General features: G+C 42.2%; 1 protein-coding gene across 2 annotated transcripts in view; it reads right to left on the minus strand.

The window, feature by feature from the left end:
• The window catches only part of PGM2 (phosphoglucomutase 2), a 32,470-nt gene extending 13,453 nt beyond the window's left edge, over nt 1–19,017 (minus strand). Inside the window, exons 1-8 of one of the 2 annotated variants that reach the window (XM_029235830.1) lie at nt 18,880–19,017; nt 14,946–15,113; nt 10,317–10,423; nt 6,702–6,786; nt 4,946–5,029; nt 4,632–4,825; nt 2,011–2,200; nt 439–536 (exon numbers count right to left, since the gene is read on the minus strand). In XM_029235830.1, the coding sequence (XP_029091663.1) occupies nt 439–536; nt 2,011–2,200; nt 4,632–4,825; nt 4,946–5,029; nt 6,702–6,786; nt 10,317–10,423; nt 14,946–15,113; nt 18,880–18,972 (1,019 nt within the window). In that variant the 5' untranslated portion in view covers nt 18,973–19,017. Of the gene's footprint in view, nt 1–438; nt 537–2,010; nt 2,201–4,631; nt 4,826–4,945; nt 5,030–6,701; nt 6,787–10,316; nt 10,424–14,945; nt 15,114–16,984; nt 17,005–18,879 lie in introns of those variants that run through there. The other variant, XM_029235831.1, reaches the window with a different exon arrangement.
• Nucleotides 19,018–25,179: the final 6,162 nt, after the last annotated feature.

Genomic DNA, 25,179 nt, shown 5'->3' on the forward strand with positions numbered 1-25,179 from the left:
GCGTCGTCAGCGCCCCACAGGCATCTTCCCTGGTCTGTTCAACCTGAATTCAACATTGCTTTGAAGGTCCAGCTCCTCATCAAACCTTTTACCAAACGCTGAACTGTAAAGCCAGCGACAAAGTACTTTGCCCTCATTAGGCACTGAGTCATTAATTATAATAAAAGCAATGATAAAATGGGGGAAGATAACAAATAGTAATTTCAATTCCAAATACATACTGAGCTGGTTTACCCTGCAATGTGCTTGCTGACCGTGTGGCCCCCGGATCAGTACTTGCTCCATGCTAAAGGACCTGACTGAGGTTAAGTGAGATGATCCTTTGCAAAATAAATGGGAAATATTTCCAAATAGGTCTGGTCTCTCCAGAAACATTTTACTGCCAAAGATGTCACCTTTTATATTTTCCATTATGTAGGTAATCACAATTAATTGTACCTGTCTTGCTTTTCTGCCACAGCAAGTCTGTCAGCATCTGGGTCGTTTGCTAAAACAATTTTGGCCGTGCTTTTGTCAGCCAAAGCAAAAGACAATGTCTGAAAGAGAATAAGAGAAAAGATCATTCCAATCAAGAATTGAGCACAGGGCTTCTCTGGTGGTGCAGTGGTTAAGAATCCGCCTGCCAATGCAAGGGACACGGGTTCAAGCCCTGGTCCGGGAAGATCCCACATGCCGCGGAGCAACTAAGCCTGTGCGCCACAACTACTGAGCCTGTGCTCTAGAGCCCGCGAGCCACAACTCCTGAGCCTGCGTGCCACAACTACTGAGCCCTTGTGCCACAACTACTGAAGCCCACGTGCCTAGAGCCTGTGCTCTGCAACAAGAGAAGCCACCGCAATGAGAAGCCCACGTACCGCAACCAAGAGTAGCCCCTGCTCACCACAACTAGAGAAAGCCCACGTGCAGCAACGAAGACCCAATGCAGCCAAATAGATAAATTAAATAAATTTTTAAAAAATGCTTAAAGAAAAAAAAGAATTGAGCACATTTCAGTCTTTAAAAATGTTCAGTTCTTTAAGAACTAAAAGAGGTCTTTTCCCAAACCGAGGCTGAATTTTATTTCTGGAGCTGATCTTGGCTGGTCACATATTACTTTTTGAGTCAAAGGTCAGATAATGAGAGCATCAACACATGACCCACATGTGCCCATGGGATTTGCCCCACATCTGATAGTGTATGTGGCTGGACTGGTACTTCCTGTGGTCAACCTAACAGACAAACCAAAATAAACCGACTCTCAGGATATCATTGTTACCCGAACCTTTAAAAAGACTAAAAGGAACCATAATTTAAATGGTACTTCTTCATATCAGAAAAATATCAATTGAGGAATAAAAATCATGTGATAAATTTCCATTTTATTACTGTTTCTTTTTGGCATTAAGAAGAACAGTAAATTAACTTAAAATTAAATCGGTTAAATTGAATGTAAAGTATTGTTTTAAGTTTGTGACCAATTTCAGCTCTCACATCCTGATGCTAAGACATCTGATTTGAGAGTTCCTTTAAGAAATGGATGACTGGGCTTCCCTGGTGGCGCAGTGGTTAAGAATCCACCTGCCAATGCAGGGGACACGGGTTCAAGCCCTGATCTGGGAAGATCCCACATGCCGTGGAGCAACTAAGCCCGTGCGCCACAACTACTGAGCCTGTGCTCTAGAGCCCATGAGCCACAACTACTGAGCCCATGTGCCTAGAGCCTGTGCTCCGCAACACGAGAAGCCACCGCAACGAGAAGCCCGTGCACCGCAATGAAGAGTAGCCCTCGCTCGCCGCAACTAGAGAAAGCCCTCCCCCTCGCGCAGCAATGAAAACCCACTGCAGCCAAAAATAAATTAAAAAAAAAAAAAGAATTTAAGAAATGGATGACTAATAAATATAAATATTTCCAATGATGAAATTACTTTTTTGTTCAGCACAATGAAAATGCATAAAAACATTTTACTCAAGAGTAATAGTTTTGAATTATATTCAAGGTAAATTTTATAATTAAAAAAAAAATCAGGTTACCAAGACACCTTTACCCTCTTCAGGATTTGGGTATCTCACTGTTGGGAACTCAGGATCGGGATCCTTCTGTTCGGGAACAGCCTCGGGAGGAACAAAGTCAAAAGCCTTGAAAGCCGACTGCACGAAGCTGTGACCCACGCCATGGACGGAGGTGTGCACAAACTTCACCTTGGTCTCCCTGTTCACAGCCCTTGAATCAGACACATGGAGAATGATAAAATATGCAAATATGGCTCTCAAAACTGGAAGGACTGCAAAATATCAAGGAACCAGATTCCTAAGAATGTAAGGTATCAAAGTAATAAGAATGTATAAGACAACTGAGTATCTTTCTAATTCCATTAAAAAAAGAAAACTTATTCACTTTCTTTCAGACATACACGCTCCCCCAACACATTCAAGTTTTAAATTTTACTCTGTAGTTATTTTCCACAAATCTGCTTACTTTTGGATTTTATTTCATGCTACAGCTTTCACAGCTGGCCCAGTGGCAGTACCCACCCATGGCAGTGCCAGTAAATACTCTTTACTAGCTTCACACGTTTCAAAGTGTCCCTTTTAACACAATGTGATGGAACATCCCATACATGGATGCATAAAAAATAAAAGTTTCTTTGTCAAGCAACAATCCTGTTTGGCAGAGTACCCTGATCTAGGGACTGTAGAATAAAAATGTACATCAAAATTCACAGCAGATTTCTCTCCGGACCCCAAGCTTGGGGAGAATCTTCAAGAAAGCATCTCTTGTGATCCAGGCTGCGTGGAAGTGAACATCCACCACCTTGGGAGGGACACAAAACTCCACCTAGATGTTTCTCCCCCATCACCCCTAAAGGACAAAAGCCTTAATCTGTAGGGGAAAGGGCAGCAACACCATAGCCATAGGAGGTGTTGGACAAGGATGCATGATTTATAACCAATCTGAAGATGAATAAAATATTAACATACCTTAAAAAAAAAGAAAAAAAATTAACAGCAGAAGTTATAGAAAGGTAAGCACAAGATGTTAACAAATTCCAATGATCTGATTGCTAGATTCTTAGGTTACTGTCCACTTCTTTTGGCAATGAATAAATGAACAAGGTCTTCCTTAAGACAGTAGTAGTTTAAAACAAACATACCCTTGAAAATAAAATGCATCTAGAAAAATAAATATGCAAGATCAGTGAGAACAAATCTGGAAAAACTCTCTTAGATATTAAAGTGAATTATAAAGCTATCACGATTAGAACAGTTTAGGCCTACATATATAAAGGCAGAATAAAGGAACAGAATAGAGTCCAGAAGTTGATCCAATTTGAAACGGGAAATATATATGAGAAGCAGTAAGGCTTAGTGGTTAACATGATTTAGAGACAGACTCTAAATTTAAATCTTGGAGCTCTGCCACTTATAAGCTGTGTGACTATTGGTTATTTTCTTAACCTCTCTGTGTCACAGTTTTCTCATCTATAAGATGGCAATACACCAGAACCTACCCTCAGCATTACCGTGATGATTAAAATGAGGTTAAATTAATTAGTACAAGTGAAGGGACTGTAGCAGTTATCTGATACATAATAAGCACTCATATATCATGTTAGAAATTGTTAGATTAAAGGTGATATTTCCAATCAGTCAAAGAAAAAGAGATTCTTAGTTTAATATGTTGTTACAATTGCAACTTTTTAGAAAGAACCTAATCTGCTTTCCTACTTTATGCTTCATACAAAATTAAAAATCACCAGCAACTCAAAAGATTTAAACATTGCAAAATGTAAACACGAAAGCCAAAGCAAAACAAGAGTTGTGCTTTTTTTAAAAAAATAATCTTGGTATAGTGAAATCTATCTATAGTGACACAAAACCCAGGAATCAGAAATTGAAAGTTTCAATGAAAAAGTCCAAAGGTAACAACAGAAGGGAAAACAATATTTGAAATAAGTGAAGTCTAGTTTTCTGTACAAGCAAAGAGGTTTTACAAATGCAAAAGAGGAACAAATACATAGAAAAATATAGGTTAAATAAATATTAAAAATATTCATAATTAAAGAATGCAAATAAAGTTAGGTATTACTTTCATGCAGCAAATTGGGAAAGAGGAGAAATTTAATACTTAGTATAGGTAAGAATGTGTGGATTATATACTATTATCATATACTGTTGGTGGGAATCTCAGCTAGTGTAACATTTCTGGAGAGCAATCTGTTAACCGTTATCAACTTTGTAAATGCATATATAATTCTGATGCCTGCAATGTATCTTATGAATACACTTGTGCACACACACACAAATATATGCATATATATGTATATACACATATACATATACATGAACCTACAACAGAGGTTAGCAGCCGTGGCCTGTGGGCCAGCCACCTACTTTTGTAAATAACATTTTTTGGAACACAGCTATGTTTGCATGCGTTCATTTCTGTATGATCTATGGCTGCTTTCCTGCAACAGCAGAGTTGGGTAGTTGTAACACAGTGGCTCACAAAGCACAAAATATTCGCTATCTGTCTTTCTAAGAAAAGCTGCCAGCCCCTCATCTATAGCCTCTGAAGTCAGATGCAGCTACAGTAATATGTACCAACTAAGGAGAAAATTTAATGAAAACAGAATTTGGCTAAATCCATTTACCTGTGAAAACAGTACTTTTTAAGGTCTTCAAAGTAGTCCTTATTGATGGAAGCACTTGGGTCATGAAAGAGTGGACTGCCATTGATTACAGAATCGTCCCAAGCTTGAGGCCATGGCTCTAGATTTTCTTCAATAGCCTGGGAAATCCCTTTATCATGAGGAGAGATGATCTGAGCCCCGTTATCCCAGTAGACCTGGAGAATGCAGGAACATATCCAGATGGTTTACAGTTCATCCATTCCTCATGCTCCCAAACCATAAAGGCATAGGATTCATATAGAAGGACATAAGTGTGGAGAGAAAAATAAAAATACCTTGTAACCATTATCCTGCTTTGGATTGTGAGAGGCAGTTATCATGATTCCAGCACAAAGTTTCAAATGTGATACTGTGTAGGGCTGTAATACAGTAGGAAAGGAGAACAGTTTTAAATAAAAAATTAGATATACTTAAAAGGTCTATCATATATTGTACCGTGTTCCCTTTTAATAAACACCATATATAAACATCATATTGTGTCATACAATATTTTTGTGCCACATCCAAGCAGTACACTCTGACTACCTTTAGAACTAACTCACTGCTCAAAATTCAAATAAGAAAGGTGAGTATTTTCCTAGGTGTCTTCTTATTCTGTCTTCTCCTTGGTAGAGCTAGAAAACTCTCCAAACAATATGATGGTCTGATTCTCCACTGCACATTCTTGTAAGCCTTCTGCTTGGGACAGCAGCTTATGGATTCAGTTTATTCCCTCCAACTGCTTCCTCTGCTCTTCTTCCCCTGATTTGCTTTTAAGGAAAAGGTTGAGGAAAATGTGGGAGAAATGGAGAGAGCTCTCACAGCTTGTCATTTATCTCCCACTCCAGGTCTGATTATCCCTCTCTTGCATCTCTACTTAGCTCCCATCTTTACAAGACTACTTCCCCAAATGGGGAGAGGGTAGGCTTATGCGCCCCGTGGCTGCACATGAGATTTTCTCTACACAGGCATCCTGAGATTCTACCTGCCTGTCCGCTTCCACCCTCCCACCAAGAATCACTGCGGTCACTTGTCCCCCCTAGGAGTTATCTCACATTCCCCAGGTTTCCTGGAGCAAAGAAAAAGGGAGAATCACTCCACTATGTGGGCAAATGACCATGAGACACTCATTTAATTCATGTCGGATATAAAAGTAATAGCTATCAACACTTACATAGTACAGAAGACCAATGATGCTTGAACACATTGCAATTTTTCCATCAAACAATAAAACTTGAACCACATCTGGATGTGACATTGAGTGCCTACTGGGATATTTACAATCTAGGAGGTGCTGCACCTACCTGTCAGTACACTAGAGACAGTAAACACAAAGCTAGTGGAGCTTACTTTTTTATTTACACACTCTCATTTCTACTTGATGGAACTAACTGCATTCAAACCATGTTTTTGGTTTAGTATCTAAAAACATTTATGCTTAGCATCTGGCTCCACTCTTAACAGTTCTATCTACTTAAAAGCAACAGCTGTCACAGTCCCTATTGTCCTTTTCTTTAGATTCTGCTACAATAAGAATTTGATAAAAATCTTACTAAAACATGCCAAGTATGCTTCTTATACTGGCCATGAATAAGATTTAGAATGAAACATTTATATAAAAAGTTGGTGCACCAACTTGTCAAAAATTTTCATGATAAGACATGGCTTGAGTTGAATTCAGATTTACACCCAAGAAGTTTCCTAATTGTGATAGCTGGGAAAAAAGAATACAAACCAAATTAAAAAGCAAACAGACAGACAAACAAACAAAAGACATTTTGCTAACTAGCTAAAATATCCTTCGAATGCAAGTAAAAGAAAAATTGCACTAAAAAAAAATCAATTTGGATGAATCAAAAGTTGAATACCAGAGAATATTACTAGGATGTGGGAGGAACATTCCTGGAGAGGAGGGAGAATTCCTGATAAAAGGCAAGGAGCCCTTTTATCTTTCAAACACCTGAATCCCAAGAGCACTGAAGACTGTAAAACTTGGCCATGTCCCATCTCTGATTCCATGACAGGAAATTACAAGAGGAAAGAGTTACTTACCACAAAGGGGGTTGGGGTTATATCAGAAAAGAGGTACACAGGAATCCCCTGGCTGATAAACGTAGTGGCAGCAAGTCGGGCGAATCTGGAAATGCAGAGTGATGGGGGAGAAAAGGAAAGTAGAGCCATCAGGACCGTGGGTGACAATAAAGAAGGAAATGAAGGTCCAGCCATTTCTTTAGGCTGAGAACGGCGGCCAGGTCGAAGAAAACGTTTATTTTACTTCTGCTGGCAGAGAACATTAAGGCTGGAGGAACATTAGGAGTCATCTCACTCCACCCCTTTGTTTTACAGAAATGGGACTAAAGCCAAGAAAGGACATATGACTTGTCCCATGTCCACGAGCCACTCAGCGGCTGACCCAGGCCTGTACCCGAGTCTCTCAGCTCTCTTCCCTCTCAGGGGGTCTCAGCGAGGCCGATGCTGCCCCCACGGGACATTTGAATCGTCTGGAGACATTTTTGGTTGTCATCAGGGTAGAGCGCTAGTGGACGGAGGCCAGGGATGCTGTAAATCATCCCACAATGCACAGGGCAGTGCCCACAACAAAGAGTTATCTGGCCCAGTACCAAGTCACTTGGCAAGAGAAACCTGAGTCTAAAGCTGTCACTATCCAGTATATGCCATGAAGACTCGTATTTGATTCGATGTTGTCCTCTACAAAACATACGGCACATTGGCATGTGTGTGTATGTGATAATATGTGTAACACATATATGCATCTGACATGTATATGACATATATACATCTTGGCTCCATTCAGCCCTTAGAAGAAGACTTAAATCTTTGACACTCTGACATATTTCTCAACTTCCACAGCACCTGACTTAGGGCAGGACATAGAACATGGCACTGGGTCTTTCTTCATGCATGGAGTAAAGTACTTCATCACAATAATTGAGCAATTTACTTCCAATGAACAGCACCACACTATTACAGGATTAAACAAACAAAATATTTGATCATTCTCCCAAATAGTTCTTGAGCACTAACTTCATGGAACACTATTTCGGGAGCTGGCTGGGGCAAAAAGAGATCTTCAACAACTCAAGCGTCAAAATTCCTAGGATCAATAGTAATACGAAAATGATTTTGACAATTAAAAAAAAACCTCTACACACGGGAAAGTCATAAAAATAACAAAATTTAGCAAAAACAACTTAACTAAAAATCTGAATTAAATCCACACTGTATTCACTAGAAGGTATTGAGTCACTTTTACCCTCATGAAATGTGTAGCATGTGTTCAGGCTGACTTTAAAGGCACTTTCTTAAATCTGGCAAAGGAGACACTCAACATACCTACGATATATACATGATATATATGAATTAAGTTACAAATGTGCACGAAAAAAGATTCAGTGTGTTCTTTGCATATACTTAACAGTCATTGCTTATGTTTCCCACCAGATATTTAAAACTGTAAGATTAAAGAACTAATCAACATTTCCTTAGGTAAAATTCTGAGACTGCAATAGTTTCCGACTCTTTAAGAAAACGTCGGGCTTCCCTGGTGGCGCAGTGGTTAAGAATCCGCCTGCCAATGCAGGGGACACGGGTTCGAGCCCTGGTCCAGGAAGACCCCACATGCCACGGAGCAACTAAGCCCGTGCACCACAACTACTGAGCCTGTGCTCTAGAGCCCGCGAGCCACAACTACTGAGCCTGTGCTCTAGAGTCCGTGAGCCACAACTACGGAAGCCCACGTGCCTAGAGCCCGTGCTCCGCAACAAGAGAAGCCACCGCCAATGAGAAGCCCGCACACCGCAACGAAGAGTAGCCCCCGCTCGCCACAACTAGAGAAAGTCTGTGCACAGCAACGAAGACCCACTGCAGCCAAAAATAAATAAGTAAATTAAAAAAAAAAAAGAAAATGTCCATTTCCTCATCATGAGTGTTTTACTATATACTGGTTAGTAATTGTTACAACCTCTAAATATCTTGCTTGCTGTAGGTGACAGACAGCGACCCTGAGCTCCATTCCATCCCATTCTATCAAACTCTGAGACTTGAACCATAAACAAATAGAATCAGTAACATCGGTCACTTTAAGGGACTGATGTGGCCCCAAGGCCAGAGCAAGAAACAGCTGCACCTTAATTGACAATGTTAACATATATGAAAGATGTGTCAACCTGAAGCAGGGTAGTCAGCCTAAGGAGAAGAAATCTGAGAAGCTAAACTGGCAGTTAGCCACATATACGCACTGTGCATGCTTTGACCGGAGGGTCTGACCTGCTGGTAAAGCATGTTTATGATGTAATTCTCACTGTAAATTCACTAACTGAAATTGACAAACTGATATTCTGAGGTTTATTCGACATTACTCTCTTGTGAATATAGTTCATAAGCATCAGTCCTTGAAAGATACAGCTTCTCTCTTGCTTTATTGACAAAAAAATCACATTTTTGAGCCTGCAGCTGAAGACCCAATATTTTATATCACCCTGAGTTCAACCTAGGAGCTGACGTCATCTGGTATTTTGCCCTGGCCGTGCTCCCTTCCTCACAGCCACACATTTGTTCCCATTAATGTTTCTCTCTTAGACTAGAAGCTACTGAGAAGCAAAGATTAGGACTCTATGAATTCACCCAGCACTGTAAAGTTATGAGACTTTTCATTAACATTAAACATTGGTATGTTCTTCCAATCTAAGAAACTACTAATACTTATATTCTGGAAATATTAAAAAAATTCAACATAATAGAGGAAGTGTTCAAGTAAAAAAGAGGGTCATATAATGTGATTAAGAGCAGTGATTGGCAAACTCCAGCCCATTTTGTAAATAAAGTTCTACTGGAACACTGCCATGCCCATTCAGTCATGAATTGTTCATGGCTGTTTTTATGCTACATGGTAGAGTTGAGTGGTTGTGACAGAGACTGTGCAGCCCACAGTGTATAAGATATTTACTATTTGCCCTTTAGAGAAACAGTTTGCTAACCCCTGGTGTCAGCCTCTTTATGCTTAAATTGTGTTGCCTTCTCTCACTTTATGATATTAGAGCAAAGAGATAAAAGTACATACTTTACAGGTTTGGTGGGGGCTAAATGAGTGAATACCTAGGTGCCTAACTCACATTCAGCACTCAAATGATTCTATCACCATCACCACCTCCTCCACCACCAGCACCACCATCACCATCACCACCAGCACCACCACCACTATCACCACCAGCTCTTCCACCACCACCACCATCCCCACCATCCCCATCATCATCTTTCTACAGCTACATAAGACAGTCTCATTGGTTCGGGAATGTTACAAGAATGCAGCCTGCAATGGGCATTTAAGAATGGGAAGGAGCTCATGAGGCTTATAAATAGTGGAAGAAAAAAAATTTACATAAAAGGAAGAAAGTGAGAAATAATATTGCCAGTTAAAAAAATTACCTTAGATAGGTAGTAAGTTCTACATTGTCTAAATAATTTTATCTTCTTAACCCAAACATAAAACCAGAATTCTTAAAAGTTGCAAAAGAATCTACCCATCAGTTTTATAGTTAAGCAATGTAGCTGACAAACATATTTAAAGTCAACATATTGAAATGGTGATTACACCTAAAACTACAAAATACACTACAAAAAAATAGTTTCTGAAATATCTTTACATACCTTCTGCTGCTGCCTCCACTTGCTGGATGGGCTCGAGCATCATAGCTGATCACAACACCTCTTTGCTTAAGGTCACTGAATTGTTTTTCCAGGTATCTACAAAATCCCTAAAAAATACCCCATGGATTCAAAGAGTACACTATATGTTTTAACACACACACTATATATATATATATTATATATATACTGAACAATAGGAAAATAACAGCTGTATTTATTTTCTATCTGTATGTATCAGGTAATGTGTTGGACATTTAGTATTTATTATCACTAATCTCAGATCAACTTGGCCAAGAAGCTTCATTTTACAGATGGAAAAGCTAGAACTCAGAAAGGCTCGGTGACTTGCCCAGTTTCAGACACACGAATAGCAGAGCCTAGATTTGTGCCTGGGTCTGGTTAGAGGTGGTTCAGTGCTGGGTTAAAAGCACACAGACTCTGTGGGCTTGTACTCTACCCCCATCTACAAGCAAATGACAAGTTCCTTAATCTCTCAGTGCCTCAGTTTCCTCTTCTGTAAAATGGGAATAACAATAGTACCTACTTCAAAGGGCTGTATGAGGGCTAAATGAGTTAAAACATGCCAAGTGCTGAGAATCCGACACCAAGGAAGCACTGCGTGTTTGCTGTTATGAGCATCATTTTTACTGTCATTTTTCTTCAAAGCCTGTATTCATTTTACACTAGCCTAAAATGTCTGAGGACAGGGAAGTGTTTCAGACATTTCCACCTGCCCTGTACATCAGTAGGTAAAAGAAATTCGACAGTTAAGATTTCTACAGTTAACTGATCTAAACTTGTTCTGCTTGTGATATTGTTTTCAAGCAGGTAGGTCTTAAGGAGGCTCTATCAGTCCACCATTATACAAATTAAAATTGTGCAGAGTTTGGGCTATTCCCACCTGCCTAGAAATGGTGGAACACACAATTCCTGCATCTTAGTGGGTGCAATAACATCACATCAGTCTGAAATATAGAAGATTAGAAAACAGTGAACTTTGAATTCAAGAGGTTTAGATTACTCGACAAAATAGGTTTTATTACAGAACAAAAAGAACTCTGGTTGATTGGGTTATAATGATGGTTCATACTACTTATTTCACTTTGATTGAAGGAAGTCTTATAAAAAGTAATTGTAACTCTTATTTTTGGTAGGGCAATACTTCACAGCTTTGTTGCCAGAGTGATGCCAATTTAGAAAGCCTTCAGTTTTTCTTGTGCAAAAATGTTGCATTGGGCATATCTTCTGAGGCTGAGGGATATGAGGTAATAAGAACACGTGTACTGGTTTCGTGGGGTCCCCTGAGGGTACGCAGATGCTCACACTCTCAAGGCTTACAACAGTGACAGTGCTCTCTCCCTGGCCCAGGTTGACCCCTGTGTGTGGCCCCAGTGTTCAAGGGGGGCAAAAAAACATCCAGCCTTAGTCTAAAATCCCTACCATCTCCAAATTGCTCTAAAAAACTCTGGGGCCTGCTGAGGCTGAGGACCTGAGAGCATGGCTAAGGGAAGGGGGCATGTTTTTTCCTGAGAAGAGACTCACTGAGGGATGGAAATATTATCATAGAGCGTAAGAAACAAACTTTATATACCTTCAAAAGGTCAAACTATGACCAATATGTAAAAGCTACAGAAAGATGGATTTGGTTCAAAATAAAGAAACCATTCTCTAATGAGAACGACCCAAAGACAGAGTGGCTAATTCAGAAGACAATGGGTTCTCTATCACCGATGTGTAATGGCTCAGTTAAGTAACCTAAACGGAAACTATAACCTCTGTCAATGAGGCAAACGATACAAAAATTTCCCTCTACTCTCTATCCTGTTTCCTAGTGGGTTGCTCTTGACTCACATGCATCTACTTCTTAAATACAACCAGGTGAATTTGGGGGCACCAACAGGACGAGAGTTCGCACCAGAGACCAGCAAGCACGGAGTTTTCAGATGACTCCAGGCTCCAAGCTGGCCCACGTGATGCCAAATGCAGCAGAGATGAGCTGTCCCCACTGAGCTCCACCCACATTACAGATCTGTGAGCAAAATACGTGTTGTTGTTGAAGACTACTATGTTTTGCGTGATCTGTTGTATGCCCTAGTGACCAGAGCAGAGGGCAACCTTATCCATCAACATGATCCCATGTTATCCATAAACCAGAACAGGATTCGCAGGCTCACTTTATTCTAAGCCTTCCCTCCAAAAAGATCTAGGGAGCCCTACTGCTTAACAGCAGTCTGTTCCCATGGCAACCCTGTACCCTTATGCAAGGGTTCCTTCTTAGGGTTTTGCCAGAACATGCCCAACTCTGCCTTTATGTTGGGAGGTACACGTAAAGTACACGTAATCACCAGTAGTCAATTTTCCCAACGTCTTCTTTCCTGGAATTAAAGTGACCTTCAATTTGAACAAGTCTAAGCAGTTGAAGAAACAGAACAATCTGTTCCACTTCATTTCCCTCATAAACAGAGCTCTCGACACTCGGCATCAGCTGTTTTATCAAAGGCTTCATCTTTATTCCTAGAAGTTGGGTCTGGACTCTCAGTGTCAAATTCACAAATGAAGGCAAGGGAACTCGGCAATAATTTCCACCTATGCTGTAAATTTAAACTAAATAGAACGAATAACTCATGGTTATTCTGGCAGTTAGAAAAGCTTTTCAATGCTTGCATCTGTACAACCATAACAAACATTACAAGAACACAGGAGTCGGTCAGCTTAGTTGGTGGATTGGCACTGGAATGAAAGCTGCATGTCTCTTTCAGTCATTATTATATCCCTGATGCCTGGCACCCAATAAAGCTCTGCTGAATGAATACATGAACGAATGAATGAACTGCTGCATGAGTTTGAAAAGGTACCGCTTCAGCTGACTGTGCAAGCCTAACTTTATGGAGTAAACGTGTGATTTCCCTGTGCCTAGGCAAACCCACAAGACTCATCCATGATTAAAACAAATTAGGTCTGTCAAATACAAAAGGAGCCTGGAGTCAAATTAATTAAACAAGGAGGCCATTGGACTGAGATGGCTTTAATGCCTTACTTTAATTGCCTACTAAGCAAGCCAAAACCTAACACTGTAAAAACCTCAAGGTTAAGAAATCGCAACTTAAGGACAGCCAATCACAAACAGCCAGCAAGGCTTTCCCAAATGCGGCACCCACTTGAGCTGTAGCCAATCTATTAATTTCCTTGCTTTGCTTCTGCCTCTTCTCTATAAGTCTTTCCCCTAGTTCTTGTTAGTGGAGCGCTCTGAGGGGGAGCAGAATATGTGACCCCAAAACATGTCACTCTGGCATGTGGATCATTTTGAAATGAGGCCAGTCAAGACCCAACAGATTGATGAAAAACTTTCACCTCTTCCTTAACTACCTAGAAGAATTTAGATATGGAGCCTGACCCAGAAAGGGAACTTTTTTTTTTTTAAGTTAATTTTTATTTTTGGCTGCGTTGGGTCTTCGTTGCTGCACATGGGCTTTCTCTAGTTGTGGCGAGCAGGGGCTACTCTTTGCTGCGGTGCGCGGGCTTCTCATTGTGGTGGCTCCTCTTGTTGCAGAGCACAGGCTCTAGGCACGTGGGCTTCAGTAGTTGCAGCATGCAGGCTCAGTAGTTGTGGCACACGGGCCCTAGAGCGCACAAGCTTCAGTAGTTGCAGCACAAGGGCTCAGTAGTTGAGGCGTGCAGGCTCTAGGGCATGCGGGCTTCAGTAGTTGTGGCATGAAGGCTCCATAGTTGTGGCTCACAGGCTCTAGAGTACAGGCTCAGTAGTTGTGGTGCATGGGCTTGGTTGCTCTGCAGCATGTGGGATCTTCCCGGGCCAGGGATTGAACCCACGTCCCCTGCATTGGCAGGCTGATTCTTAACCACTGCGCCACCAGGGAAGTCCGAAAGGTAACTATTATCAGAGATAACTTTTAATCTGAAAGAGCTATCTGTATGGCAGGTAAACATTAACTAGAAAACATCTGCTCTTCTACTGCCCTGTGAAAAATATAGCTATAAAAACATATATAGGGCTTCCCTGGTGGCGCGGTAGTTGAGAGTCCACCTGCCGATGCAGGGGACACGGGTTCGCGCCCCGGTCCAGGGGGATCCCACATGCCGCGGAGCGGCTAGGCCCGTGGGCCATGGCTGCTGAGCCTGCACGTCCGGAGCCTGTGCTCCACAACGGGAGAGGCCACAACAGTGAGAGGCCCGTGTACCGCAAAAAAAAGAAAAAAAACAAGAAAACAAAAAAATCCCATATATATACACTCACATATCTGCATATATGTCTGTATATATAAATATACATATATATTTGAAAAGTCCTTCTATTGTCATTCTCCACTTTGAAGCCTCAACTGCTAAATCTGCCCTTGTGTCTCATTGTCTTTATGAGGCTCCCATATGTATGTAATTAAATTTGTTTTCTCCTGTTAATCTGTCTTATGCCACTTTAATTAATACCAGCCAAAGAATCTGTAAGCGTAAAGGAAAAATTTTTTCTCCCCAGCAGCTCCTAACCAGTTTGGAATTGCCTGATTCAAATAGATTTTTGCTCAAATAAACTCTTAAACTTTTTCATACGCTTCAGTTTATCTTTTAGCACTGGGACTATGTTAAGAATAGCTAAGAAATATAAAAATGTGGCACCTGTGTAGACTGGATGATGGTCAAGTCATTCATACAAGAAATTCCTGCTCCCATAGCACCTCGGAGGCCAGCTGTCCCAAACTCCATTCGAGCCCCAAAACATTTTTGCAGTTCTTCTTTATTACCTTCTGCAATTAGTTGTTTCACTGACTCCAAAGTTAAGGGATTCTGCAAAACAGAAATGTACATACCAGGTGAATAACGTAATGAAAAATCAGAAATATAAGAAAAACCTCACGATAACTCTAACCTATAGGAGAAAAAAATATATATATATTATAATATATGTATATGTATGTATTTGAAAAGCATATATACATGCATACATATACACATATACACGTAGAGGCTTTTCAATTTTCTGATGCTTTTAAAATCTGAAATATGAAGTTGGTCCCTTAAAAATTATAATGCATGATATTGTGATATAATGTTTTTATTTAGTTTTTGTTCCTAGTTCCTGGCAAAGAGGTCATAAAACCCTTGAAATTTCCTGAATGATTAGGATGAAAGGAACATCTTTTGTTATTCATAACAAACCCGTTTCATCCATACCTGAGTTTATTCTACTGATGTGACTCTTGGGAACCAAACAAGTGATTAGATGGTTGGAACTTTCAGCCCCACCTCCTGACTTCCAAGAAGGGGAGGTGCTGGAGATTAAGTTCAATCACTGATCATTTAATCAATCATGCCTATGTAGGGGCACTGAAGCTCTGCACTCCTTCCCACCATACTTTGCCATATGAATCTCTTCCAACTGGCTGTTCTTGAGTTGTGTCCTTCATAATAAAATTGGTAATAGTAAGTAAAGTGCCTTCCTGAGTTCTGTGAGCTGTCCTCCAATTACCAAACCCAAGAAGGGGGTCACGAGACCCCTGGTTTATCACTGGTTGGTCAGAAGGAGAGGTGACAACCTGGGACTTTTGGAGGTATCTGAAGTGGGGACAATATTGTGGGACTAAGCACTGAAGCTGGAGGGTCTGTGCTAACTCTGTACTGAGTTAAATTGTTGGACACCCAGTTGGTGTCCACAGAGAAATGGAAACTAGCACGGTGTGAAAAACTCACACATTTGGTGTCAGAAGTATTGTGAGTAAAAGGAAATAGTTTTTCCTTTATAATGTAAGTATTATTTTCTTTCCTACAAAGGTAAGCACTTTTGGAGAAATGGAATGAACATACAGGTTTTGGGATCTAACACTCAGAATGGAATCCCGGCAACACCACCACTCACCAACTCTATACTGTTGGGCAGATTATTTAGCTTCTTGAATTCTCAGTTTCCTCATCTCTAAAATGGGAACAATCTATAACCTTCCTTACAAGGTGGTTTTGAAGTGGTTTACATTAAATTCATGTAAAACACCTTTTTCTATCTGGCACCTAGTAATAATCAAATGTTCATTTTCTTCCCTAATGTCTTCAAATTTTCCCAGAGTGATAGCGTATATAATTTAAATCAACACCTTACTTTGGTAGTGTTTTATAAGTTGTACAATACTTTCACATACCTGGTCAAATTTGAATCTTGCAATGACTCTAAGAGGCAGGCAAATAAGAAAAACCCCATTTTATAGATGGGGAAGCCTCAGAGATTAAGTGTCCTGCTTAAACTGTATGTGTAAGCATTAACTTAGTACCTTTCATATTACATTAACTGCTTCAAACAGACACTCACATGAATCATTTAAGTTCATTTTAAATTGCCCTTTTTTTGTGCAATAGTTGCATAAAATGTTAAGCATGCAGAAAAATGACAATTACATTAATTCCATATCAAACTTTTAAATTAAGGATTCAGGGTAACAGAGAGTAAGTACTTTATATTCTATCTTACAGTAATCACCTCAGTGGATGACCATGCAGGCAAAACAGGGCCACATAATTAAACTTTGAAATGCTACTGCAATAAAATGCTACCTTTTGGAATTAAGCCCACATTTTCAGATTGTTCCAGATTCAAAAGGAAACAAGTAAAAGCCCACCTTTTTGGTTAAAAGCAATAGCCACTGACCACAGAGCACAGTCTGACCTACCAGATTGTTAGGTGCCTGCAAGTTAGGGCTCAGATCTGCAATGTAAAAGAGGTTCAATAAATACTTTGCTGAGTGAATGAGAAAACAGACTTCAAGGTCACACCCAATATCCAGTGATTCTTTCATTCACAGTGTAGATTTGGAAAATCCTAACTGGCCTTTGATATCTATAAAAGACCTAATAGCTTGAGAGAAACCAAAGGAGGCAGAAAGATAAGAATAAAAAAATCAAGAGGTCAGCAGAGATCAGAGTCATACGTGGCAGTGACACATCTGTCAGCACCCAGAGGAACAGGGATGGAGGCACAGTGGAAATGCTCAGAGGGTACCTGCTGGTGCCCCACCACCCTTGGGGCAATCAGACTACAGGGCTGCAATGCTTTTAGCTGGCAGGAAGTTCCCTCTGGGTGCCTGTTTCAAGCCAAAGGAAAAACAGAGAGGAAAGAACAAGAGGAGTGGTAGCAAAAAGATGAAAAGGACAACACCCCCTCACCTCTATCCAGTGAGGTACTCTCTCTGTATACAAAGATACAACATTTTGTGGAAACTGGGTTTTTATTTCTTCAAAGGGAAAGTTTTATGAAACTAATTCATTACCAACTATGCCTTCAAAAGATTTCTACTCACTGCCAGGTAGTGAGTTATCAGAAATGGAGACCTTTCCCTCCGCTAAAAAATTCACAAGAATTACAAAGAAAAACCACCCAAGGAGTTGCCAGTAGCATCAGAAACAGGATGTGCTGGCATTTCATGTGAAGTGGGGGGCCCGAGGGTGAAGAGGAAGGCCTGGTCCCTGCAGAAAGGGCTTGTAATCTTCCTCACTGACTCAAATATTTCAGGTCTCTACTGTTTCAGTGCACAGTAATGCACTGTGCAGGACTATGGACCATGGAAGTTCGTGAATGAGTGCGCAGCACCGGCTATATGATTTGCTGGGGCCCAGTAACAAATAAACCCACAAGCAAATGTTTTTGTTTTTGGCCAATCGCTAAGAGCTATGAGGAAAAAGAACAGTCTGTTTAGGGAGAGTATTAGAGAGAAATAATTTACCCTTGGAAGCCAGGGAAGCCCTCTCTACATAAGCCACATTTAAGTTCAGACCTGAAACATAAGTAACGACATGAGAAACAAGTTCAGCAGAAGAGAGCTGAGACGAACTTTCCGGGAATACAAACAGCGTGCACGACGTAACAAGTAGGAAACGAGAGACTCAGGTTAGAAAGGAGACAGGGAGTGATGTCCGGAGCTCGGTCCCTGCTTCTCTGTTTGCTCCAACACCTAAGAGAGTGAAAAGCTAGGGTGCTGTGTCCAAGGGGTTCCCCCTTCTTCTTCTCAGCAAAGTCTGAGACCTGAGAAAAACGCCTGAAGCCAAGCGGGTCCAACCGAAACGATCCACGTTTGCAACCCAGCGCCTGGGAATGCTGCTCTGCCAAGTACCCGGGAGTTTGAGGAACAGGCGGGAACAAATAGGGGTCGGTGGCGGATGCACTGCGGACTGCAGCGGACGAGCCCGCGGTCTGAGTGGCAGGAACGCGCGCTCGCCTCAATTAGACGAGACCCCTGAGCCCCGCCGCATTCAGACCAACCCCGCTCGCTGCCCCGCTCCCGAACTTGCAGTCCCCGCCCGCCGGATGGCTGATTTTGTCCCGGGACAACCTTTCCTGGACAAACTTCAAATGTGCCACAAACCAGCCACACCGACGGGGCCTTGCCGCCGCCGCGTCCCCCTCCTCGGTCTTCCGGCGGGACCAGCGCGGCCCCGCGGGGCGGAAGGGAGGGAAGGAAGGAAGCGCCTGCACCGGCACTCGCCGCAGGAAAGGCGGCGCGGCGCCCGGGGAGCGGGCAGGGGGTCCTGCACCTCCTCCGGGCGCTCCCAGCCCCCCGGCGCCCTTCACCTTGTCCCATCGCAGCCACCGGGCCGTCTCCTGGTCCAGCCGGGCGTCCATGCCGGGGCCGCCGCCTCCCGGAGCCCCCGTGCCCGCCGCCATCCCTGCGCTGCCACCACCAAGTTCAAGAGGTGGCGAGATCGTCCTTCCGGCGGGGCGGGGGCGGGGCGGGGCGGGGGCGGGGCGGGGCGGGGCGGGGCGGGGCGGGGCGGGGCGGGGCGGGGAGAACCGGCTCGGGATCCACCCGTGTCGGGAGGAAAATGACGTGCTCTGCCGGGGAGCAGCCTCCTTGCAGTGTACAGTTGCGCCTCTGGGGGCAGCGGAATAGAAGCGTGAGGTGGAAGTGGGCGTGCTGAAATATCCCGAGGTCACCCCCATTCATACAACAGCTATTCATTCAGTTCCTACTGTGCGCCAGGCACCGGGTCAGGAGCTGGGATCCAAGCACGGGTAAGCCCAGAAAGGAGCCTAAAAGTTATGTAGAAATTCTGAGAGTCAAGAATAACCGAGAAAAATCTTGAAAAAGAAGAAAAAGTGGGAGGATTAAGACAAATAGATGATAAAACAGAATGGAGAGTCCAGAAACAAATTTACACGTGTATGGACAGTTCATTTATTTCAGAGGTGGCGCCGCAGAGCGAGTGGTAAGGACTTACTTTCAATTAATGGTGCTAGGTCAACTGGATATCTGTGTAAGAGGAAGAAAAAAGAAACTTGAGCCCCTACCTCACATCACACCTCATATAAATATGCATTCCAGGCTAATTGTAGATAAGTGTGAAAGGTGCAATGAAACTTCTAGAAACTAAGGAGTTCACCTTCATGACCTTAGGACCACTAAGCCATAAAGGAGATGCATGCAGTGAGCATGAAAAGGTATGCGTAAGAATGTCTCTAGCAGCATTATTTGTAATAGCCCCAAACTGGAAACAACCCAAATGTACGTCAACAATACAGTGGATAAATACATTATATTATATTCATACAATGATGTAGAAAAATTGTGGTGTATTCATACAGCTGTGAAAATGAACTATTGTACACATGATAGATGAGCCTCACAAACATTATGTTGAATGAGCGACATATTGGCTCATTCCATATGTATGAAATTCTAGAATAGGTAAAAATATAGGGAAAGAAAGCAGATCAATGGTTTCTAAGAACTGTGGGTGGGGACAAGGGTTGCCTACAAAGGGCACAAGGGAATTTGGGGAATGATGGAACTGTTCTGTGTCTTGGCTGAGGTTATGATAAACACAATACACATTTATCAAGCCTCATAGAACCATACATGCTAAAGGGTAAATTTAAAATTATTTTTGAAGTCTTAAGAGTTAAAACTTTTAAAGGAGGCAAAACTAATCTATGGGCATCAGGAGAATGGTTACTTTGGGCAGGAAGAGGGTGCCTTCTGGGATGCTGTGCCCATCCTTTTTCTTGACCTGGGCAGTAGTTGCTCAGGTGTGTTCACTTTGTAATAATTCACTGGGCTGCACCTATGAATTGTGCATTTTCTTTGTATTCTATTTCTTTTTCATATTCATTTATTTATTCTCTTTCAGTTTTAAAAAGAAACCAATATGTATCCAGGATCTATGAGAGCTAAGTCTAATGAGAGGCATATCATACAATATGATCATATAATCACATGAGTTAATATGTAATTAGAAACTGATAAGAATGCTGGAAGGAAAGCAAGGAGATTCCATGAGGGTGCATGTTAGTGGGCTGTCCTGGTGGGGGAAGCTTCCCTCAGCACTTGAAGCTTGTGAGGAGACAGGATGGAAGGATGCAGTTAATGTTGGGGGAGGCAGCCTGGAAAATGCTTTCCAGATAGAGACCCTCTAAATGTGGTGCTTCCCCCAAATGAAAGCTACAAGAAACCAGAGCACAGGGAAGTAGAAGAGAAGAAGGATAGGCAGCCTCAGTCTCCCCATCTCTCAGCTTGTTGTAGGTCTGCCACACTTGGGCTGTCTCCTTTCTCTGCACCAGACCAACCTTCTTTTCAACATCCTAGGACAGAAATTGTGGACACAAAGAGTCTGAGACCAGACAGGTGTCGACTGAAGAAAAACGCACAACCTAAAGTTGTGAGTTAAGTTTTATTCAGGGACCTTACTGAGGACTGTAGCCCGGAGACAGACTCTGAGAGAGCTCTGAGGAACTGCTCCGACTAGACGATGGCGGGGAACCAGGATATGTAGGAGTTTGCTGGAAAAAAAACATGTAGTTGAACGTCAAAAGATTACTGCTAATCACAAAAAACAGACATCTCAAGGTAATGATTTTAACGCTTGTGTGGGATGATGCAAAAGTCTGAGCTCATTGAAATTATCCCTTAGATACGCATCTTAACTATCTAGGGCCAGTATTCAAAGCACAGAGGGTTTCCAGGTTTTCTCCATTCTGCATGCCCCTCAGGGTGCACTTTCGGGTGGATTGGGGGGAGACAACGGCTAACGGCTTGATGGTGGGCAACATTTGTTGTTTACTGGAATGGCAGGCAACATTCCCTTTCCACACAGGTCTCACTTGCACTTGCTTCCCTCCCAAATACCAGAGCTCTCCCAGGTGGGGCTGTGCAGCTTCCAGCCTTCTGCCATGGTAGGGCGGGGTGGGGGAGGGAGGGAGGGGGGTCCTCGGCCTCAGAGCTCCAATCACGCCCTCCACCATGGGGGTGGTTGCAGCTGAGTCTCTGCTGCAGTTCCAAAGGTGTGGGGAATGGGGAGGCAAGAGGATCTTCTGACACTTTTCATTACATTCCTCAGCACAGAGATTATGGGCCCATGGAGACATCCTGTCAGAACTATTTAACTTCCTTTTGGGACACCAAGGGGCAGGTTTCTCAGTGCTCAATATTCAAGGAAAGAAAGCAGGTAGGATTTTTTTTTGGCTGCATTGGGTCTTCATTGCTGCACGCGGGCTTTCTCTAGTTGCGGCGAGCGGGGGCTACTCTTCATTGTGGTGCGCAGGCGTCTCATTGCGGTGGCTTCTCTTGTTGCAGAGCACGGGCTCTAGGCTCATGGCTGCAGTAGTTGTGGCACACGGGCTTAGTTGCTCCGTGGCATGTGGGATCTTCCTGGACCAGGGCTTGAACCCTTGTCCCCTGCATTGGCAGGCGGATTCTTAACCACTGCGCCACCAGGGAAGCCCAGCAGGTAGGATTTTTCAAGCCTAGAAGAACTTTTCACAAGGAAGTTGAGAAGTTGTAAGTAAATCCTCCTCCCTTAACTTATGAAGGTCGCCAAGAGCTCAGGTACTGTGCTAAAAACAATGCACAATGGCCTTACTCTGTTACTCCCTTCAGCTTCCCATGGGAAGCAGAAAAAGTCCTCTGAGGTTGTGTCACGGGGTCTCTATGTCCAGGAGACTTTTCCAGGGTCTCCTGTAACTAAGATGCCTGAACTGGAGGTCTTTTCGGTTCTGACAATGAAGCTACAGTGACCTGAATCAGTTGATTCTCACACATGATCCCCAAATTAACATTTCATGTCTGAAGAAGCCCATGTAGAATAATAGAATGTTGGAGCAGAAAGAGTTCTTGGGGAACAATTTGGACCTCGTTTTATAGATGAGGGAACAGAGACAGAAAATTTCCAAGCCCCTCTTCGAGATACACAGCTGGTCACGGGCAAAGCCAGGATTCTTGTGCCTGCTCTCCTGATTTTCTAATCCAGTGTTCAACCTCCAGCTCCACTCAGTCCATTTCTACACATTTCTATAGAAGGAAGTTCCATGAACTCTGGGAACCTGTTTCCATTTGATAGCGGCTGGGTCTTGATGAAAAACAAATATTAACCATTTCTGGCATTGATAACATTAGGTGATGCTTAAAATAATTTAATTTGTTTGTGCATGCTCTCCTGCTGCCTGAGAACTGTTTCACACATGGATGCCCCATTTTTCCTTGGAAACCTTCCCAACTTCCCCAGACACCTTGTCAGCAATTCTACCAGTTCTCTGTCCCATAGGGTTTCCCAACAGTCTGGATTTTGCCGATTGTGTTTCTGTGGTGTCTGTTAACATGTTCCTCTGTCTCTTGTATTGCTTGTAAATTCATCACATTATAATTTTCTCTTCATAGTCTCTCCCTCACTAGTCTCCTTGAGGACAGGAATGGTGTTTTGTTTCTCTTTGCCTACCCAGAGTCTAGCACTGTAAGTGCCCAGTAAATGCATGAAGAAATGACTGAAGTCAGGAGGCTGTTTATTCCTCCCTCATGAAGGAAAAGGGGAGGCTCTAGAGTCAGGACTGGATCTTGGCTCTACCCTTTGTTCTCTGGGGGCCCTGGGCAAGTCACTTAACCTCTCTTGGCCTCAGTTTCCTTATTTCTAAAATGGAAGCAATCATAGTGTCCAGCTCATAGGGGTGATGTGGGGCTTACATGAGGAACTACATATAAAATGCTTAGCCTAGTGTCTGGCATGAAGTAAGCACTCAATAAACGTTAGCTGTTATCATGAAAATTTTACTAGCTTGACAAGCTACATTAGTCAGGATAGCCTAGGCTAAACAGAAGTAATAAATTAATCCCTAAATCTCAGGACTTAGTGAAACAAAGCTTTTTGTTTCTTGGTCATGCTCATGTTCGGGGTGAGTCAGGGGACGCTATACCCCACATAGTCACTCAGGGATCAGAATGATGGCTCCTCCATCCCAAGATGTGGCCTCCACAGTCACCATGGAATAGTGTGGGAATCACTCGTGGCTCTGAAATGCTTCTGCCTGGGAGTGGTACGTATCACTCCTACTCATACTTTATTAGCTAGAACTCATCATATGTACCCACCGAAGTGCCAGAGTACTGGGAAGTGTAGACTATCTACGTGCCCAGAAAGGAGGAGAAAGTTGGATAGGGAGGAACGCTCATGGGCACTACCACACGCTCAGTGTTACCTGTGATTAAATGTTAGGATGGTTGCAAATATCAATGATTCTGATGTATTTCTAACGAGCAAGGAATGATTCTTAGCTATTACTCAGTTGAAATTTAGAACCACCACCTGCTAAAACAGTCTGTTCTCCTCCATACAGTAGAGTGAGTTTTCTTTGTAATAGTAATCAGATGACATCCCTCTCCTGTTTTCAATCCTCCCATAGCTTCATAATGTACTTAGAATTAAAACTGTATCTTTTACCAGGGGCTTCCAAGTTCTACGTAATCTATCCCCCTGCCTTGATCTCCTGCCACTTTTCTCACTCACTTCAATCAGCCATGCTGTTCTCTGTGCTGATCTTGAAAACGTGTCAAACAAGAGCTGACCTGGAGCCTATGCCTGCACTGCTTTCCCCCAGATTCCCCAATGACAAATATCCCCATTTCATTCAGGTTTCTGCTCAATTATCACCTCATTAGAAACTCTCTTCTGTAAAGTGCTGGTAAATGTTTAAGAACTAGCTTTCCGGGATAAAAAGCCCTGGTTTGTAGTATTTGCCAATTTCTGTGGTGTAATTATGCTCACCATGGCCGTTTCCAAGCTACCAACATGATGTCACTGAACAAAGAGTTGAGAGGAGATGCGGAGTTGCACATCATTATGTAATGTTTCCAATGCACAGATGGAATAGGCGTAAATAACTTAAAGAGCACAGATAGTAGTAACAAGTAGTAAAATAAATAGAAAATGGTGAGTTTTGAGTATTTATTACGTTCTTTTAATTATAATGTATTTACCTGGAAGTGTATAAAATTTAAATTTTAACAATGGCTGTGTTTAACATCTGGCTAGGAAAATTCCTAAAAATTTGCTAGTCAGCTCTCATGAACCAGTATAAGCTGTCAAAGACATATCTTTCTTCTCCTAAAATGGGATCTGCACCCCTCTCTCATCTTACTTTATTATTCTTCAAAGTGTTTATCACTACCTTCCATGATATTATAAATTTGATTTTTAACAGTGTCTGTCGACCGTGTTATAATGTAAATTCTTTTTTTCCGACTGAGTCCCCAGCACCTAGAACATCATAAGAGATGTTCAGTGTTTGTTGAAGAATAAATCACTGGGTCTCCCTACACTTATGAAGAAAAAGGAAAGATGGGTATAGTAATATTATAAGATACAGATATAGCACCTACACAAACTTTTTCTCTAAAACAAACTAACATTTCTGAGTTTAACCAAGAAAAGTGAACTGCTTGCCACTGTTCTCTAGCACCCCGATTTCAAGGCTGATGAGAAAAGCAGGCATGTGTCAATAGACTTTATCAGTATACTCATTACTGGCCATAAACCCAAAGTACACGAACAGCAAACATTTCTGCAGACCAGATGGAGTTTGTCTTTCTCAGTGAAAAAATGCAAATAT

This window comes from Monodon monoceros, unplaced genomic scaffold (genome assembly GCF_005190385.1).
Source record: "Monodon monoceros isolate NGI ecotype Baffin Bay Population unplaced genomic scaffold, NGI_Narwhal_1 Super_Scaffold_20, whole genome shotgun sequence".
Classification (NCBI taxonomy): Eukaryota; Metazoa; Chordata; class Mammalia; order Artiodactyla; family Monodontidae; genus Monodon; species Monodon monoceros.